This window comes from Hyla sarda, chromosome 2, assembly GCF_029499605.1.
Source record: "Hyla sarda isolate aHylSar1 chromosome 2, aHylSar1.hap1, whole genome shotgun sequence".
NCBI lineage: Eukaryota > Metazoa > Chordata > Amphibia > Anura > Hylidae > Hyla > Hyla sarda.
Genome location: NC_079190.1, coordinates 223,790,392 through 223,810,326, shown reverse-complemented (window position 1 = coordinate 223,810,326; position 19,935 = coordinate 223,790,392). Strand labels below are relative to the sequence as shown.

The 19,935-nt window shown below is 42.0% G+C and overlaps 1 protein-coding gene across 8 annotated transcripts in view; it reads right to left on the bottom strand.

Annotated features, from left to right (window-relative positions):
* AUTS2 (activator of transcription and developmental regulator AUTS2) overlaps positions 1-19,935 on the bottom strand; it is a 1,469,010-nt gene that overhangs the window by 858,489 nt on the left and 590,586 nt on the right. For all 8 annotated transcript variants that reach the window (XM_056556468.1, XM_056556464.1, XM_056556466.1 and 5 more), the window contains one exon: positions 15,747-15,848. In XM_056556468.1, coding sequence (XP_056412443.1) covers positions 15,747-15,848 — 102 coding nt within the window. The remainder of the gene's footprint in view (positions 1-15,746; positions 15,849-19,935) is intronic.

Below are 19,935 nucleotides of genomic sequence, written 5' to 3'. Positions count from 1 at the left end.
AAAATTTTTTGGCCTCTCTTATCAACAGGTTCAACGTCCCTGTGACCAGTCTCGCCAGACCCCTCTACATCAATTGTGTTAACAATGAAAGATTGGACTGTGCCGTGCGTTACCGCACGGAACCCCTCCTAATGTGCATCGGACCTCATCACGAAAAAATTGAGTTTTTGGTCCTCAGGTTCTTTGGCCCCAAGAAGAGGGGGAGACCCAAGGGGGGGGGGGGTACTGTTACGCCGAGCGCTCCGGGTCCCCGTTCCTCCCCGGAGCGCTCGCCTCATCCTCGTTGCTGCAGCGCCCCGGTCAGATCCACTGACCGGGTGCGCTGCGGTACCGCCTCCAGCCGGGATGCGATTCGTGATGCAGGTGGCGCCCGCTCGCGATGCGCACCCCGGCTCCCGTACCTGACTCGCTCTCCGTCGGTCCTGTCCCGGCGCGCGCGGCCCCGCTCCCTAGGGCGCGCGCGCGCCGGGTCTCTGCGATTTAAAGGGCCACTGCGCCGCTGATTGGCGCAGTGGTTCTAATTAGTGTGTTCACCTGTGCACTCCATATATATACCTCACTTCCCCTGCACTCCCTCGCCGGATCTTGTTGCCCTTGTGCCTAGTGAAAGCGTTCCCTTGTGTGTTCCTAGCCTGTGTTCCAGACCTCCTGCCGTTGCCCCTGACTACGATCCTTGCTGCCTGCCCCGACCTTCTGCTACGTCCGACCTTGCTTCTGTCTACTCCCTTGTACCGCGCCTATCTTCAGCAGTCAGAGAGGTTGAGCCGTTGCTAGTGGATACGACCTGGTCACTACCGCCGCAGCAAGACCATCCCGCTTTGCGGCGGGCTCTGGTGAATACCAGTAGTGACTTAGAACAGGTCCACTAGCACGGTCCACGCCAATCCCTCTCTGGCACAGAGGATCCACCTCCTGCCAGCCGGCATCGTGACAAATGCTTTGGAAAAATCCAGATATACAACATCCAGCGATTGCCCCTGGTCCAGTCTGGAGCTCACCTCCTCATAAAAGCTGATCAGGTTAGTTTGACAGAACCGATCCCTCATAAAGCCATTCTGATATGGAATCATACGTTTATTTTTATCAAGATACTCCAAAATAGCATCTCTTAGAAAACCCTTAAACAATTTACATACAACGGAGGTTAAACTAACTGGTCTATAATTCCCAGGGTCACCTTTTGACCCCTTTTTAAATATTGACACCACATTTGCTATGTGCCAGTCCTGGGGAACGTTCCCTGTTACTATAGAGTCCCTGAATATTAAAAATAGGGGTCTGTCTATTACATTACCTAATTCCTTTAGAACACGGGGGTGAATGCCATCTGGATCTGGCGATTTGTCTATTTAGATTTTTTGTAGGCGGCACTGTACTTCTTCCTGGATTAGACAGGTGACCTGTGCTGGGGAGTTTACCTTATCTTGCTGTATTTCACCTGGTATTTAATTTTCCTCGGTGAATACAGTGGAGAAGAATTTGTTTAATATATCTGATCCCCATTTATAATTTCTTCCTCATAATTTTTTAAAGGGCCAACACTTTCATTTTTAACCTTTTTGCTATTTATATAGTTGAAAAACATTTACGGGTTAGTTTTTCTCTCTTTGGCAATGAGTCTTTCTGTCTCTATTTTTGTGGCTTTTATCTATTTTTTACATATTTTACATTTTTCTCTATAGCTTTTTAATGCTTCTTCACTCTCGTCCTATTTTAGTAGTTTAAATGCTTTATTTTTGTCATTTATTGCCCCCTTAACATTTTTATTCATCCATATTGGTTTTCTTTTATTTCTGACCCTTTTATTCCCATAAGGTATATACATCTTACAGTGAGAAATTAAGATATTTTTAAAAGTCTCCCATGTATTGTTAGTATTCTTGTTTTTGAGGACATTATCCCAATTTCTATTGTTAAGGGCTTCTCTGAGATGATCAAACTTTGCCTTCCTAAGGTTTATTGTTTTTGTGGCCCCTTGAGAGATTCCCTTTTTGAAGAACAAGTTATAATGTATTACATTATGATCACTTTTTCCTAGCTGTCCTTTTACCTGCAAATTAGTTACTCTGTCAGGTATAGTCAGAAACCTATTTCCTTTATGATATTCACAGGTCTCAGTCTCCCAGTTTATATCAGGATAGTTAAAGTCCCCCATTATTATGACCTCATTCTGATTTGCTGCCTTGTTTATTTGCCTCAGTAATTGATTTGAGCTGATATATTATAGGAAATGTCTATTCCATAGGTGTGTCTGTTTTCAAGTCTAGCTGCAGCTCAAACCGCTTCTGTAAATTTTCTTGTTGCCATGACAATGCCCAGATCTATCAGGAGGTGTGGACGACCAGCTAATTGTAATCGGTCATGCTATCCATGCCTTCCTGCTGTGAACTACTTAACCTGAGTCTGATTTGCGATTGCATATTCTGTGATATTGGTTTCTAAACTGTCTCTGGTTTTTATATCTGTGATCTTGTGTTTATCTTCTTTGACTTCTTTGGCTAAGTGACCCAACTATTATCTCCTTATCAATTCTGTACTGTGTTACTTTCTTGGTTTGGATCTGGCTTGTTAGACCACTCTCTATTTCTTGGTTTGTCAGTTTTGATATTGATATTGCATGTGTTCTGTTTCCTGGCTTTTGCTTTGGTTAACCCTGTAGACCTGTTCTCTGACCTCTGTTTTACTTAATTTTTTTGACGCCCTGCACTTGTCCAATTTAGGGACTGTTATCCTGTTAAGGGTCTGTCGGTTAGGGTTTATAATCAAATAGGCAGGAATAGAGGCTGTGGGGAAGATCAGGGCTGCACATATCCTTGTCTAATGTGACATTCTAGTTTGTAATTATTGCAGCTATAGGTGATGCATCCAGCAATTAAATGGTTACTCAGACAAAACAACTACTGCCATTCTGTTGGCTCCCAATTCCCATTAATCTTAGTTTTTCCTGCTTTTCTGGTTGAGGCGTGACACCACTGTGGCCTGTGATTGGCTGAATGGCACATTGATACATTGACCCCCAGCACCAGTTGAGCTTGGCTGAGACTGGAGCTGGGAGGGGGTCAATGCATTACAGTGCCACACAGCCAATCACTGACCACAACAGTGTCCCACCTCAGCCAATGATTGGCTGAGCGGCAATGTGGTGGAATAGACCCCAGTATGAGGAAGAGGAGCATATGTGGAGCATGAAAAGTGATTCCGAGGCCGCAGGGAAGCGTGGAAAGGTATGGGCACATTTGTGTAAAAAAGCTTATCACCTGAGTACCCCTTTAATGCACCCTGAGCCACATATAAAAAAAATTATATTGCTGAAATAACCCTTTAACCCCTTAAGGACGCAGGGTTTTTCAGTTTTATCATTTTTGTTTTTTCCTCATCACCTTCTAAAAATCATAACACTATAAATGTTGTACCTACAGACCCATACGAGGGCTTATTTTTAAGTGTGCCACCAATTGTACTTCATACTTCCTATATTTCACCACAAAATTTATGACAAAAAATTTTTGTGGGGCAAAATTGAAAAGAAAAAAAAAACACAATTTTGTAACTTTTGGGGGCTTCCGATTCTATGCAGTACACTTTTTGCTAAAAATGACACCATATCTTTATTTTGTAGGTCCAAATGGTTACAATTTATATAGGTTTTAAATTTCACAAAAATTATAACTGCATACACCAAAATTAGTACGTGCAAAATTGTCATCTTCTGACCCCTATAACTTTTACATTTTTCCATATACTGGGGTATATGAGGGCAAATTTTTTATGCCATGGTCTAATGTTTTTATCGGTTCCATTTTCGATTTGATGGGACTTTTTGATCGCCTATTATAAACATTTTTAGGGCAAACAAAGTGACCAAATATACGCAATTTTGGATTTTGGAATTTTTTTCATGTGTACGCCATTAACTGTGCTGTTTAATTAACATTATATTTTCATAGTTCGGACATTTACACATGCGGCTATACCACATATGTTTATTTTTATTTACTTATTTTTGTTTAAATGGGAAAAGGGGGTGATTTCACCACGGCGGTCCCGAACAGCCCACTGAGCTAACTGGCAATGCTTTTCTCCCATTTTAGATGCCACGTTTAACTTTGATCGTGGCGTCTAAAGAGTTAATACCGGACATCAGCCCGATTGGCGATGTCCGGTATTAGCCGCGGGTCCTGGCTGCTGATAGCAACAGGGACCTACCAGGTATGAAGCACGCTCAGCTCCTGAGCGTTCTTCACATAACGTGAGCCGGCCACAAGCATAAGTTTATGCTCATGGTCGTTAAGGAGTTAATGGACAATTACTTTTGCACATAAGTGCCATGATGTTAGATACGTTTGTTCCTATGATACCCATAGCATTTTATATAGTAGATTAACTCAGTCTACTACTTTTGTCTAATCATTAACATGGCAAATATTCAGTAATGATAAAAATCTGTTACTTCTTCACTGTACTGTATATTTACTAAATGGTAAAGAAAAGTATTTATTAGTTTACTGAAGAAGAGTTACCGTATATACTCGAGTATAGGCCGAGTTTTTCAGCACGATTTTTCGTGCTGAAAACACCCCCCTCGGCTTATACTCGAGTGAACTCCCCCACCCGCAGTGGTCTTCAACCTGCGGACCTCCAGAGGTTTCAAAACTACAACTCCCAGCAAGCCCGGGCAGCCATCGGCTGTCCGGGCTTGCTGGGAGTTGTAGTTTTGAAACCTCCGGAGGTCCGCAGGTTGAAGACCACTGCGGCCTTCAACATCATCCAGCCCCCTCTCACCCCCTTTAGTTCTGAGTACTCACCTCCGCTCGGCGCTGGTCCGGTCCTGCAGGGCTGTCCGGTAAGGAGGTGGTCCGGTGAGGAGGTGGTCCGGGCTGCTATCTTCACCGGGGAGGCCTCTTCTAAGCGCTTCGGGCCCGGCCTCAGAATAGTCACGTTGCCTTGACAACGACGCAGATACGTCGCTGTCAAGGCAACGGCTCTATTCCGGGCCGGAAGCGCAGAGAAGAGGCGCCCCCGGTGAAGATAGCAGCCCGGACCACCTCCTCACCGGACCACCTCCTTACCGGACAGCCCTGCAGGACCGGACCAGCGCCGAGCGGAGGTGAGTACTCAGAACTAAAGGGGGTGAGAGGGGGCTGGATGATGTTGAAGGCCGCAGTGGTCTTCAACCTGCGGACCTCCGGAGGTTTCAAAACTACAACTCCCAGCAAGCCCGGACAGCCGATGGCTGCCCGGGCTTGCTGGGAGTTGTAGTTTTGAAACCTCTGGAGGTCCGCAGGTTGAAGGCCGCAGTGGTCTTCAACCTGCGGACCTCCGGAGGTTTCAAAACTACAACTCCCAGCAAGCCCGGACAGCCGATGGCTGCCCGGGCTTGCTGGGAGTTGTAGTTTTGAAACCTCTGGAGGTCCGCAGGTTGAAGACCACTGAGGGCGAATGATGAGAAGAGGATGATGAAGGGGGGGGGGGTGTGGGGATGATGAAGGGGGGGGTGTGGGATGATTACAAGGGGATGATGAAGGGGGGATGTGTGGGATGATAAGGGGATGTGTGGGATGATGACAAGGGATGATGAAGGGGGGATGTGTGGGATGATAAGGGGATGTGTGGGATGATGACAAGGGGATGATGAAGGGGGGATGTGTGGGATGATAAGGGGATGTGTGGGATGATGACAAGGGGATGATGAAGGGGGGATGTGTGGGATAAGGGGATGTGTGGGATGATGACAAGGGGATGATGAAGGGGGGATGTGTGGGATGATGACAAGGGGATGATGAAGGGGGGATGTGTGGGATGATAAGGGGATGTGTGGGATGATGACAAGGGGATGATGAAGGGGGGATGTGTGGGATGATGACAAGGGGATGATGAAGGGGGGATGTGTGGGATGATGACAAGGGGATGATGAAGGGGGGATGTGTGGGATGATAAGGGGATGTGTGGGATGATGACAAGGGGATGATGAAGGGGGGATGTGTGGGATGATGACAAGGGGATGATGAGGATGTTAATGACGGGTCTGGATGATGACAGGGGGGGATGAGGTATTTCCCACCCTAGGCTTATACTCGAGTCAATAACTTTTCCTGGGATTTTGGGTTGAAATTAGGGGTCTCGGCTTATACTCGGGTCGGCTTATACTCGAGTATATACGGTATGTGTTTTCTCCAGAATTTTAATCTAAATAGTTCAGAGAACTCCCACATCGCTTGAGATCTTGATCCTTTTGGCTGAACGCTTCATATATAGCCTGATCCAGCAAGAAATGGGATTCATGTTGATAAGATATAAAGTGCAGTATCACAGGCTTGTTTAAGAACATCAACATCAGGTTTTAATAAAATAAATTCCAAGATATAACTCAATGTCAATGCATGGATAAATGACAATTTATGAGAATTACATTTCCATAGCTTTTAAGTTAAAAAGTTATTAAAATGTTCTTTCTATAAAATCTTTAAAAAATCCATACTATATAACTAGTACCTTAGTATCAGGACACATTATGCAACATTGTTGTCCTGACACATAGATTGTTAGCATTTTTTTTAATTTTTTTTGCCAAAAGTGGCTGAAGAAGTAAATGAGAAAAACAATGTTTTTTTAACTCACTAAATATTTTACTATGAAAACGTATAGTATAACGCAATACAAGTTCTATTTACAGAACTGCCTATGTAAAAAATAAAGTCTTCTCCAATAAAATGTAAAGCTTACAACAACTTTTAAACTATTTACTTCTCCAATACATATGAGTTTAAAGGGGTACTCCGGCGCTAGGACATCTTATCCCCTATCCAACGGATAGGGGATAAGATGCCTGGTCGTGGGGGTCCCGCCACTGGGGACCCCCGTGATCTTGCATGCAGCACCCCGTTAGAATCAGCTGTCACGCCCCCTCCCATAGGCTTGCATTGAGGGGGCGGAGCGTGATGTCACACGGGGGCAAGGCCGTGATGTCACAATGCTCCGGCCCCCGTGATCGCCAGTAATCAGACCCGGAGCGAACGTGCTCCGGGGACTGATTCTAACGGGGTACTGTGGCGGGACCCCCACGATCAGGCATCTTATCCTTTGAATAGGGGATAAGATGTCTTAGCGCCGGAGTACCCCTTTAACCTGTTAAGGACTAGACCCATTTTCACCTTAACACCTTAAGGACAAATAAAAGACTGAAAGACCAGCCTGTTTTTTTTTAAATCAGGGATGTCTGACTTTATTAGAGAAATCTGGTAATGTTTTGCCAATCCCGATAATTCTGACATTGTTTTTTTGCTATTTTAACACTAATAAGTTGCATATTTTTATACTTTCTGACCAAATAGTTTACCAACTTTCAGATGTCAACTTTATTTTGAAAGCATTTATTTTGTTTTAATTAACATTTTAAATTAATTAGAAGCCTAACAACTTGAACTTGAATTTTTAAAAGTACATATTTTTTATGTACTATGCAAGGTTTGCAGAAATTTGAAGGTGGTAGAAGATAGGACACCCCCCCCCAAATGAGCCCATTTTAAAAACTTGACCCCTCAAGGTATTCGCTAGGGGGTACTGTGAGTATTTTAATACCATAGTTTTTTGGCAGGAATTATTACAAAGTAAGTGTTAAAATTTTGAAATGTGCTTTTTTTTTCAAAATGCATAATTTGTGGGACATATTTTTTGTACATTGTTTCTGATATTGAAAGAAATGCACCCTATATTTTATTGAGCTGCTCGGCCCATGTTTGGAAATACCCGAGCTTAGGCCATATTTGGTCCCTTGGCTGCGTGGTAGGACCCAGAAGGAGAGGAGCACCATTTGGCTTTCAGGGCATAATTTTAGGCTGAATGGATTATAGGGTTGGGTTTTAGCTGCCAGAACCATACAGAACCCCCACAAGTGACCCCATTTTGGAAACTACACCCCCTTAAATTCCCCTAGACAAAAAAAGAGTAATTTGAGTCCTTTTTGTGTAGCTGCAATGGTTACAAAATCAGTGGAAAAAATAATATTTTATTTTTTTCCCCACAATGCATAATTTGTGGGACATATTTTTTGTACATTGCATCTGAAAATTAGAAAATGCGCCCCATATTTTATTATGCTGTTTGTCCCATGTTTGGTAATACCCCCACTTAGGCCACATTTGGTTGCATGGCCACATGGTGGGACCCAAAAGGAGAGGAGCACCATTTGGCTTTCCAGATATCATTATACAAATTATAGGCCGCACTTTTAGCTGTCAAAACAATACTGTACCCCCAGAAGTGAGCCCATTAAAAAAAAAAAAAAAAAAACTGTATTCACCTAGGGCAAAAGTGAGTACGTTGAGATCTTATTGTGTGGCTAGAATTATTTCAAAGTCAGTGGAAAAAAAATATCAATTAGTTTTTTTCCACCAATTCTTAATTCGTGGGACATTATTTTGGTAAGTTGCTTTTGAAATGGAGGAAATGCGCCCCATATTTTATCACCATGTACGTCCCGGGCTGGGCAGTACCCCTACTTAGGCCATATTTGGCTGCCACACCGCCTGGTAGGACCAAGAAGGAGAGGAGCCTCCTTTGGCTTTCAGGGCATCATTATATGAATTACAGACCCCACCCCATGCCTGCAAAGGATCGGAGCTGTCAGAACAATACTGCACCCCTACAAGTGTATTGGCTGGACCAGGGACCGCTCTGATTGGTCCTTGGTCGGCTAGAAGTGACGTGCGGCTGTCTGTGACCGTTAAAGTTCCTGATGTATATATCCATCAAGTTGTGGGAATTAGCACCCACTCATGGCCAATATATCCATCACTTGGCGTAAAAAAATATATTGAAAAAACTGATTTATTTCGTTGGAGGGGGAGGGGGTTGGGTGATAGTCCCCATTCATACTGTATTTCTGTAATATAGGTGCCCATTGTCATGTCAAAAAATGAATGCCAATGTATACTGTAGCCGTCTCATTCAGAAAACTTTTTTTGACATGATGCTGACGGATACCTCTAACATACTGCGGAAACGCAGTATGATCAGGGCACTGTGTAGGGTTACCTAGAGCGTATCCGCTGTATATTTCACACCGCGGATGCCCCCAGCAGTCCCAAGGGCGAGATCACTGCTGTGGCTGGGTAGCTCAGTGTGTCCGATCATGACTGCCGGCGGGAAATCTGCCGCTATGAGTGGACACACAAAACTACCCAGTTGCAACAGGGATCTCATCATTGTGTCTGCTGGCGGGCATCCACAGCATATAATATGCTGCAGATGTGGGCCGTGTGATCCTACACATTATGCATTTTTATTTTTCATTATATTTTTTTTATAAATGTATTTTAATTTTTATTTTATACTTTGACACTTTTTACATTCTTTTTAAATATTTTTTACACTTTTTAACTTAGTATTCCAAAGCATTGCAGTTATATGCTGCCTGACAGTTTTACACTGGCAGGCAGCATATCAGGACGTGCCTCTGGCAATAACCGTGGCAGACCTGGGGGTCCTTGTAAAGATCCCCGGCTGCCCAGGTAACATGCAGCACCCCACAATCATTGTGGGGTGCTACAGGAGAGAGAAGGAGGGAGCCCCCTCCCTCTGTCAATACTCCATACAGCTCTTTAAGGGTTAAACTACCGGGACCGAAGTTTACTTTGGTCCCGGCAGTGCTGCAGGCCCCCGCCCGCTGGGGATCACACGAAGCACCCTGCAATCGCACTGTGGGGTGCTGCAGAGAAGACAGAGGGAGATCCCTCACTCTATCAAAACATTTACAGCCCACAGTCACTTCCGACCGAGCCTGAAAGGGTTAAACTGCCAGGACCAAAGTTTACAGCCGAGCTCCTGCCACGATCTCGTGGATGCACTAGGCAGCGCCCTTGAGAACCATGGACATGTATACTCGTCCTGGTGTGGGAACGTGCATCCTGCCAGGAAGTGTATACATGTCCATGGTCATTAACGTGTTAAGGACCAAGCCATTTTTTGCTATTGCAATTTCATTTTTTCCACCTCACCTTCTAAAAATCATAACACTTTCAATTTTGCACCTACAGACCAATTTAAGGGCTTGTTTTTTGCGCCACCAATTGTTCATTGTAATGACATCAATCATTTAATAAAAAAATCTGCCACAAAACAAAAAATATATATATTTTTGGGGTGAAATTGGAAAAAAAAGGCAATTTGTACATTTGGGGGCTATCCGTTATTACACAGTGCAATTTCGGGTAAAAATGACACCTGATCTTTAATATGTAGGTCCATATGGTCACAAGGATACCCAATTTTTGTAGGTTTTTTATTTTATTTTACTACTTAAAAAAAAAATCCGAACTACATGCACCAAAATTAGTATGTTTAAAATAGTGATCTTCTGACCCCTATAACTTTTTTATTTTTCCGCATACGGGGCTATATGGGGCTCATTTTTTAAGCCGTGGTCTGTAGTTTTTATCAGCACAATTCTTATTTGGTGAAACTTTTTGATCACTTTTTATTAATATTTTTATGGTATATGAGATGACCTTTATGGGTACGCCATCGACCGTACGGTTCAGCTAACCTTATATTTTAATAGTTCAGACATTTACACATGCGGCGGTACTATTTTTGATTACTTTTATTTTTTATTACATTATTTTATTTAAAAAATGGGAAAAGGGTGGGTGATTAGAACTTTTATTAGGGAAGGGGTTAATTCACATTTATTAATTTTTTTTTACACTTTTTTTTTTGAGCCCCCCTCAGGGGGCTAAAACATGCCGTCTTCTGATTGCATATACTGTTCAGTGCTATGCCATCTGATGCTCTAGGAGCAGGCTAGGAGCAGCAGATCGTCGAACGGATGACGGAGAGGCAGGTGAGGACTCTCGTTGTCAGGTAAGCTGATCGGGACATTGCGATTATGTTGCGATAGTCCCGATCAGCTCTGCTGAGCTTCCAGGACATTTTCACTTTCTTTTTAGATGCCATGATCAACTTTGATTGTGGCATCTAAAGGGTTAATGCCGGGCATCGGCCCGATCAACAGTGCCCGGCAATAGCTGTGGGTCCCGGCTGCCTGTAGCAACCGGAACCCACGGGGTTTAACCCGTTCTCCGCTGGTGTGAACAGTTTAAATCCCATTAATTGGAACAGGACATACATGTACGTCCTCGGTCCTTGAGTACCGGGGCATCAGGGAGTACCTGTACGCCCTGTGTCCTTGACATGTTTAAAAAGAATAATCTTTTCCCCATCTTACAACAACTTTGAAATAAACTATAATAATGTGAATACAGATTAACTTTACTGTAGTTATACACCCTTCCTCTGCTCCGCCATACAGCAGCCAGATGGCTTATCTATCTGGAACATGACTGTCTACGAAGGAGCAAGGGATAATACAAGTCACTCTGCCTTGTCCATTGTGCCTGCTTGAGCAGTGAATTGCTATGAATGAGTGAAGTCCTGTTGCATAAGTAAGGCTGAGTTCACATATTTCTGGCATCCAGCAGAGGTGAACTCAGCCTAAATCTCAACGCAACTGATGTCGCAACTGATGACAACGTGCATCAGTTGTCATCAGTTGTATGGCATCCGACATCCATTGTTTCTGTAATCGGATAGGGAACCATCTGGTGACAAAATTGGGACACTGGATTATTTGTTAACTGTCTAATACAATTACATTTGATCAGTCTTGGCATCATTTTCCCTTCGGTGAATGCCGGAGAGAAATTATGCCGGACAAACGATATGTGGACCCATCCTTAGTAATCTGTATTATCATTACTATAATTTACTGTATTATCCTTACTATAGTTTAAGTTGGTATAAGGTAGCCAACTCTTTTAACCCCATGAGCGGGTTTTTGCCCTGAGAACACAACAAATTTTCATATTTTCCATTTTTCACAGGGCCATCTGAGAGCTAGTTATTTGAGCAACCAATTGTACATTGCAATGAGATCTCTCATTTTACTATAAAATATATAGTGAAAATAAAACAAATTATTATTAGTGGGAAATATTAAAAATAAATGCTTCCACTGCAAGTTTTATTTTATTAGAACTGGGTATATCCTAAATATTTAAGAGGTTATCCAGGAAAAGAAAAACAAAGTAATTTTTTTCCAAAAACAGCACCATTCTTGCCCTCAGGTTGTGTATGGTATAACACCTTGACTCTATTCACTACAATAAAACTGAGCTACAATACCACACCCAACCTGAGGACAGGTATGGTGCCGTTTTGAAGAAATCAGATCTGTTTTTCTAATCCTGGATAACTCCTTTAATGGTTTCTTATAGTCTGTAAATTAATCTTAACTTTTTTTCGCTTTGTTTTCTCCTCACATTTGTGAAGTGTCATTCTCCTTCTTGGATCTAATTAGAGTGAAAGAGGAACAAGTTTCTGTCAACATGCCAAGTCTAACTTCCAATGTAGCTCAATGGTAGAAGATAATAAGAAGAATAGTTGAAAGTTATCTCTTCCATGAGGATAGGGAATCTGACATGCCTAAGAAACGGGTAATAACTATATTTCTCCACAACCAATTCTGTTTTCAGACCTATACTGTAGTCACTCATTTGATTTCATCTGGACAGAAATCTGTCTGGACTACATTTTGTAGAATAGGATTCAGTTTGTTAAAACAGTCGGCTATACTATGATAGCACCACGCTGCAGAAAGTTTTTTTGATCATTGTATTAGTTTAAAGCCTTGGCACATAAGGATTACTTTACTTTTATAAAATTATTTTGATAACTCAGTATTAGATTTATGTCTTAAAATAATGTATATTTACATTCTGTATAAACCTGCATCCCTTTGGCAGAAAATTACAAACATAGATTTAAGACTTGAAGTAGTGTGAATAGAGCCTTAAAGGGGTACTCTGCCCCTAGACATCCGCGATCAGACATAGGGGATAAGATTTCTAGGGGCAGATTACCCCTTTAAGACCTTGCAGGCAAGGTTTCATTCATTCATTTAATATTTGCAGTAGACTTCTTGTATGTATTGATATTGATATTATTTGTATTGATATACTGACAAATGTTATTTGTTGGACAGACTATAGTGGTAGACCACACTATTTTATCCCTCAAATTAAAGGGGTTATCCAGGAATCGAAAAATACAGCCAGGTTCTTTCAAAAACTGCTTCTCATCTGTCTCCAGTTTGAGTGTGGTTCTGCAGCTCAGTTGTAAAACCACACCCAACCTGGAGACAGTCAGGGAGCAGTTTTTGAAAGTAATTATCTCTGTTTTTCGATTCCTGGATAACCCCTTTAAATTTCTACCAGTGTGAAGCAGACCAAGTATATTAACAAACAGATTACATTTGGTCTAGTCAACCCTATGATATCATTGGATAGGGGATAACTATCTGACCTGTTCATAGCTTATGACTTTGCAAGTTGGAAAAACACCTTTAACTAGCCAATTACATACATAAAAGGATTTTGATTATTTAGTACGCATATGTCGAATCGCCCAATTGTTATTCAATTTGCCAAATTAAAAAAAATTGTTTTGATCCGAATAAATTCTCGTCAAATTTTTATTAGTAATGTATTTTAATAATGTGTTTAACAAAGTGTGTGTGGGTTTCACTGTTTTTTCTCTATTGTTTTTTACATTTTTTAGGTAGTACTACTATTCCCAGCATGGAACTGACTGTTCTATGATGGGAGTAGTAGTACCTGTGCTAATAGACAGATCGCCCCCGGTGTCAGTCCTGACAACCGCTGCAATTGTTCTGTATAATGTATAGATGCAGGCGGGTTTCTTGCATCTAGATAGGACAATCACATCGGGTGTCAGGAGTGATACCTGCTGTGATCTGTCCTCAACTGTAGGTACTACTGCTCACAACATGGAGCACACTCTGCTCCATGCAGGGAGCTGTAGTACCTGCATTAATAGACAGATCACAGTGGGTGTCACTTCTGACACCCGATGCGATCATCCTGTATAATGTATAGATGCGGGCGGCCGCTCTTCTCTGGCCGGCCGTAAGGAGATGAGCAGTGGGGAATAGACTGACGTGTCCCCAATGTGCGCTCTGAGCAAGGCAGCAGCGAGGACATGACGGGAACCGACGGCGGTAAATGAATGGAGCAGCGCACAAGGGGGACAGGTCCCTCCATTCCCTGCTGCTCATCTCGGTCAAGTACAGAGATGAGCAGCAGGGAATGGAATGGCATGTCCCTGCTGTGCTCTGTGACAGCGCTTGAAGATGACCTGGCAGCAGGTAGGGGGGAATCAAACATATACACATGGGGGGAATAAAATAAATATACTTAAGTCAGGGGAATGTTATTCTACAGTAATTAGGCACACTGTAAGTTTAAAAACCCCGCCGAGAGCCCTGAATGGCTCCTCCGTACCGGCCATTCAGGGCTCCTGGCGGGGAATTTAAAAATGAAAGTAAAAATACACCATACATTGCAGGGGAGTGGAGCATGCCGCCCGCTCCCCTGTTTAACAACTTCTGATCGCATTGGGTCTCAGAAGTGAGACCAGGTGTGATCAATCCGTCAGCCCCTGTACTACAACCCCCATCATGGAACAGAGTATTTTCCATGATGGAGGTAGTAATAAAAACACTAATGTAGCCTCCCCAGCTGAATGCAGACTCCCGCAGCCGGGGAACTACTACTCCCATCATAGGAAGAAGTCTGTTACATGGTGGGAGTAGGAGTAATCCCCGCTGCGGGAGTCTGCCGACAGCTGATACCAACAGATGAAAAACTGATGCAAATGGATGCCACTAAATGGCATCCCTTTGAATCAGTTTGTATCTGTTACTAGAATGGTCCGTTTAGGAGGCAATAAGGGAAAATATGAACTTTAGCGATCAAAAAAATGATGGAGATACCTTTTTTAATAAAATTTCGTAGGGTACCATTAAAAAAATATATTAAAAAAGACACAGTAGTGAAGGAAAAAAAAAATTGTATTTAAAGAAATGTATCTTTATTATAACAAATTTACACATAGCAGACAATAATAAAAATGCAGTGTGTGTCTTTTTTTTTTAGGTAGAACTACTACTCCCAGAATGGAACACACTGTTCCATGATGGGAGTAGTAGTACCTGTACTAATTGACAGATCACCCCTGTCACTTCTGACACCCATTGCGATCCTCCTGTATAATGTATAGATGTGGCCGACCGCTCTTCTATGGTCCCCTGCACTGCCGTATATATATATATATATATATATATATATATATACCTATTCATATTTCCCACAGAGAGCTGTGATTGGCCAGATGGTTCCAGCCACTCACGCCCCCTCCCATAGACTTGCATTGATGGGACGGGGCGTGACGTCACACGGGGGCAGAGTCGTGACGTCACGGACTTCCGTTCCCGTGGTCGGGACCCAGACCCTTCAGCGCTTCCGGAGCAGAAACAGGTGGGTGCCGCATGCTATATTGCGGGGGTCCCCAGCGGCGGGACCCCCGCGATCAGACATCTTATCCCCTATCCTTTGGATAGGGGATAAGATGTCTAGCGGTGGAGTACCCCTTTAAGCTCCTTTATCAAAATACAATTCCTGTATTAGGGCTCTCCAACCAACATGTGTCATTTATAGTAATGGTTTTCTACTATTCAAAGAATGTAAGGGACAAATTCTGGGTAAGATTAAAACCTCTGCACCCCCTATAGTAACATCTCTGGTTACCATAAAGGCTAAGTTGACTCTAACTCTAGAATGTAATCATTATCCTACTTTCTTGGGTTTGTTGACAGTTCCATTCATACTTACATCACTTAGATGCTCACGGGAAATGCTTCTCTGTGAAGGTTTTGATTCTCTTCCTGGGCTTTCACTTTCACTGTCTCGGCAGTTGTTCTGTCCTGGTTTGAGCTGAGGATAGATAATGAACATTTTAGAAATTCTGGTTGTGTTTACAAAGGTGATGTTTACTATGACATATACGGTATTCAGTTGTTATTTTTATTTTTTTCACTCTTATTATTGTTATACAGTATACTTATCTCAAATTCACTGAACGTAGATGAAAACATAGCATTTATTATTTACCTTGAAATACTCCAAGAAAATGCCAAACAACACAAATTTACTGTAGATGTAAGAAAAACAGCTAACCAAGATACAGTCAGTAGTTAGTAAAGGTTGTCATTGCAAGAATATAAGGATAAGCATCAGGCCTGTGACTCATGGTGGGTCTCAGGAGGGGAAGAAGGGGGGGGGTGCTTAGGGATCTACAAATTCCCTACACTATGCCCTAGGTAAATCTTCAATCTGCAAAGTTGTTGTCCTTATAAGGACGGCCCCACATAGGAACCTCCCCTATTATTCTAGTTAAAGGGGTAGACCGGTGGAAAACATTTTTTATAAATCAACTAGTGCCAAAAAGTTAAACAGATTTGTAACTTACTTCTATTTAAAAATCTTAATCCTTCCAGTACTTATCAGCTGCTTCAGCTGCTGTATAATACACAGGAAGTTCTTTTCTTTTTGAATTTATTTTATGTCTCACCACAGTGCTCTCTGCTGACACCTCTGTCCATTTTAGGAACTGTCCAGAGCAGATAGGTTTGCTATGGGGATTTGCTCCTGCTCTTGACAGTTCCTGACATGGACAGAGGTGTCAATAGAGAGCACTGTGGTCAGACAGAAAAGAAATTCAAAAAGCTGATAAGTACTGGAAGGATTAAGATTTTTAAATAGAAGTAATTTACAAATCTGTTTAACTTTCTGGCACCAATTGATAAAAAAAAATGTTTTCCACTGGAGTACCCCTTTAACCCTAAACTCACAACTACTTATTTGCTAGTATATAGTGGCTAATTCGCTTGAAGGACAAAAAACTATAGATATCCTATGTATGCACCTTTCTTAGTGATACACATCAGATACAGAGAAAATATTTGCTGCCCTATTAGAGTCTTAACAAGTCACTGATGTAATGAGAGTGAATAAATGTACAATAATATAAATACTTTGTCCTGAAGAAATTAAATTGTTATTTACACCTATCAATTGAAACATGCCCGGACTAAGATATATAGAGTAATAACACAATAAAGATATAGCCTAATGGAGATCACTTCCAGACAAGACATTCAATGCACAACTTTGTGTATCATGATGATTCTTCAATGCTGTGGGAACACTATATATCTGAACCTTAGTACGATATTATTGCCTTGTGCTCACATAGGATCTCCTGTATAGCCAACCAGCTGAATAATTTACTGATAGTAATAAAGGGGAGATTTATCAAAAATTGTGTAGAGTAAAAGTGGTGCAGTTGCCCATAGCAACGAATCAGATTGCGAGGGAAGAATGTACTGGAGGGAGGTAATTTATTCCTGCCCCTGGTCTGATAAGCCCACCCATACTCCAGTGCACCATAACCTTGCATGCACATCTGACGGATTCAGATACGGAACCAGAATAGGGGCGATGGGAGGTGGATCAACAAACTGTAAAAAAAATTGTTTGTGATCAGTCCCCCTAAGAAAGCTATACATAACTGAACATAGGTTCAAATGATTTTTATTGAATTTTTCCAGAGTTTTTACAATACAATAAACAAAGCCATTACAAAAGTATGACCTAAACTTTTATACTTGATGAGGAAAATTCCTATATCTAATTGCCCAAGACAATTCCTATATCTAATTGCACAAGACAATTCCTATATCTAATTGCCCAGGATGATTCCTGGGCAAACAAATGTCTGCATTCGTGTGGAACCAAGCTAAACATAACAGAACATAGGGATTTTAGAAATGACCACAGGCCCGCTTTAATTTAAAGAGAAGGTACTTTGCTATGGAGGTGAGCATTGTAAAGTACATTGTAATACATCACAATTTCTAGTGTTAAGAATGAAAAATTCTAGTGAAGATTGAACACTCCTAATCCGAACCTATTAAAATGCAATAACCTATTTTTATTGTGTGTTTATTCAATTTTGGAGGCACCAGCTGCTGCGGTGCACATTGTGCGGAGCTCTTCAGTGGAGATGAAGTGTGTGAGGAGTCAGTGCTGATTAGCGAGCTGCCACTCTCCATCTTCTAATTATGGCTAATCCCACAACAGACTTCAGGCACTGTGCAACTACTCCTCACTTGACCTACACAGCAGAGAAAAAAAATCTGTCCCCACAAATCCGCATGTTAATCCTGCCATCAAAAAAATCACAGGAGACCATCTCTGGATATAATTGTTTAATTTACTGTATTAAGGTAATCCGCCAAAAGTTGTATGCCATTTCTCAATTCACTTACTTGTAGACTGCAATTTGTATCCCTTATGTGGTTAACTTATCGGTTGTCTTTTTATACATTAAAGCAATGGTGTTACAGCGCATATCTAGATCCTTTTTTTTAACATGTTAACTATTGCTTTTGTTAGGTGGGAGATCAAATTGCGGGTACGCATAGTGGCCATTATAGGGCTACCAAAAAGTATCTCCCAGTCAAACAGATTTAAAGCATGTACATGCAATGGTACAATTGAGCTTGCATAGGTTTAAAAAAGGGCAGCATGTTTAATATAACATGCTCTATAAAAGTTTTTGGAAAGGTGGCCGTCAGTGTACACACTGTTTCCAGTATTCATAGCAACCAGATTGCTTCTTTTATTTTTTGAGTAGGGTCACATGTAGTGTATCCGCTGCAAATTTGAAGCTGCAGATGTGCTACTGCTCGTCCCTAAAGTGTGCTCTAGCTGTCTTGCTCCTGTGTCCTGCTCGCAAGACGCTGCTACGTGCAGACACAAAGGGAGCTTAGAGTCCCACACGAGCAAGTGCAGTGTACTCCAGACATCACGACCACTCTTGGCCTAGCTCAGGGAGCCACGTTGTCTGGAGAGCTGCACATTGCATGCAACTCGCAGCTCTCCGTGTGTCTGATCGTAGCGGCGCATTGCTGCTGTGAGCAGGCCACAGGGGGAAATCAGCTGAAGGCACAGGCAGTAGCGAATCCGGATTGTGAAATACACAGCGGATGCACTAAGTGTGACCCTTCCCTTCAGAGTTGTGACCCTTCCCTTCGCTTTTTTTAAAGTTAAGCAATATGATTGGTTGCTATGGGCAACTGCACCACTCATCTATGCAGGTTTTGATAGCTCTCCCCCAGTGTATGCACCGGCAGCCTCTTTGCCATAGATTTCCATAGAGCACAGTATTACACTAAACATACGGCAGTTTTCTATATCTTTTATATGGGTGCATTTTCCTTGGGATTTTACAATGTATAAGTATGAGTGGCTAAAGCCATAAGAGGCAGAAAGTCCCTATAACCAAGAATAGAAAGAATTATGCTTAATGAATTTAGAAAATTCCATAAAAGGGGTCACAGTATAGGAGATCACTGTTGAACCACTTAAGCCTTCAGCTGTTCCTAAACTACAACTCCCATGATGGGATTTGTAGTTTTGTAACAGCTAAAGGCAACAATGCTCTAACACTTCAGCTAAAGCTGTTGCAAAACTACAACTCCCAACATCCAGCTTTACTAGGAAAATATAAAATGTATGCAAAAAAACTACTGTGCTTATTTTTCAAATCTCATTTTTATAAAATTTTCCAAATTTTTAACAGAGAAAACAGGGACAGGAAAATATGTACTACTTTGCTTTTATCACTAAAATCCTTGCACTAATTTAGAAATTTCTGTTTTTATATTTACACAATTTATATTGTTATAAACTCACCATAATGTCTTACTGCATGAATACTGCAAGACAACTCCAATAATCTTCCCCTCTGTGTAACATTTGAAGCAAGAAACCAGAGAGGAAATGGTTACAGAGTGCAGTAATTTGCAGACTGCCAGGCTGCTCCCAGACTCAGAGCAGATGAGTCATCCACAGTGAGGGAGAGGGATGGACACGCCCCTTCCACAAGGCAAGAAGACAAAGCAAGTGAGCAAGATATAAATACTATTTGATAGGGATATATATAGGTCCAAGACAC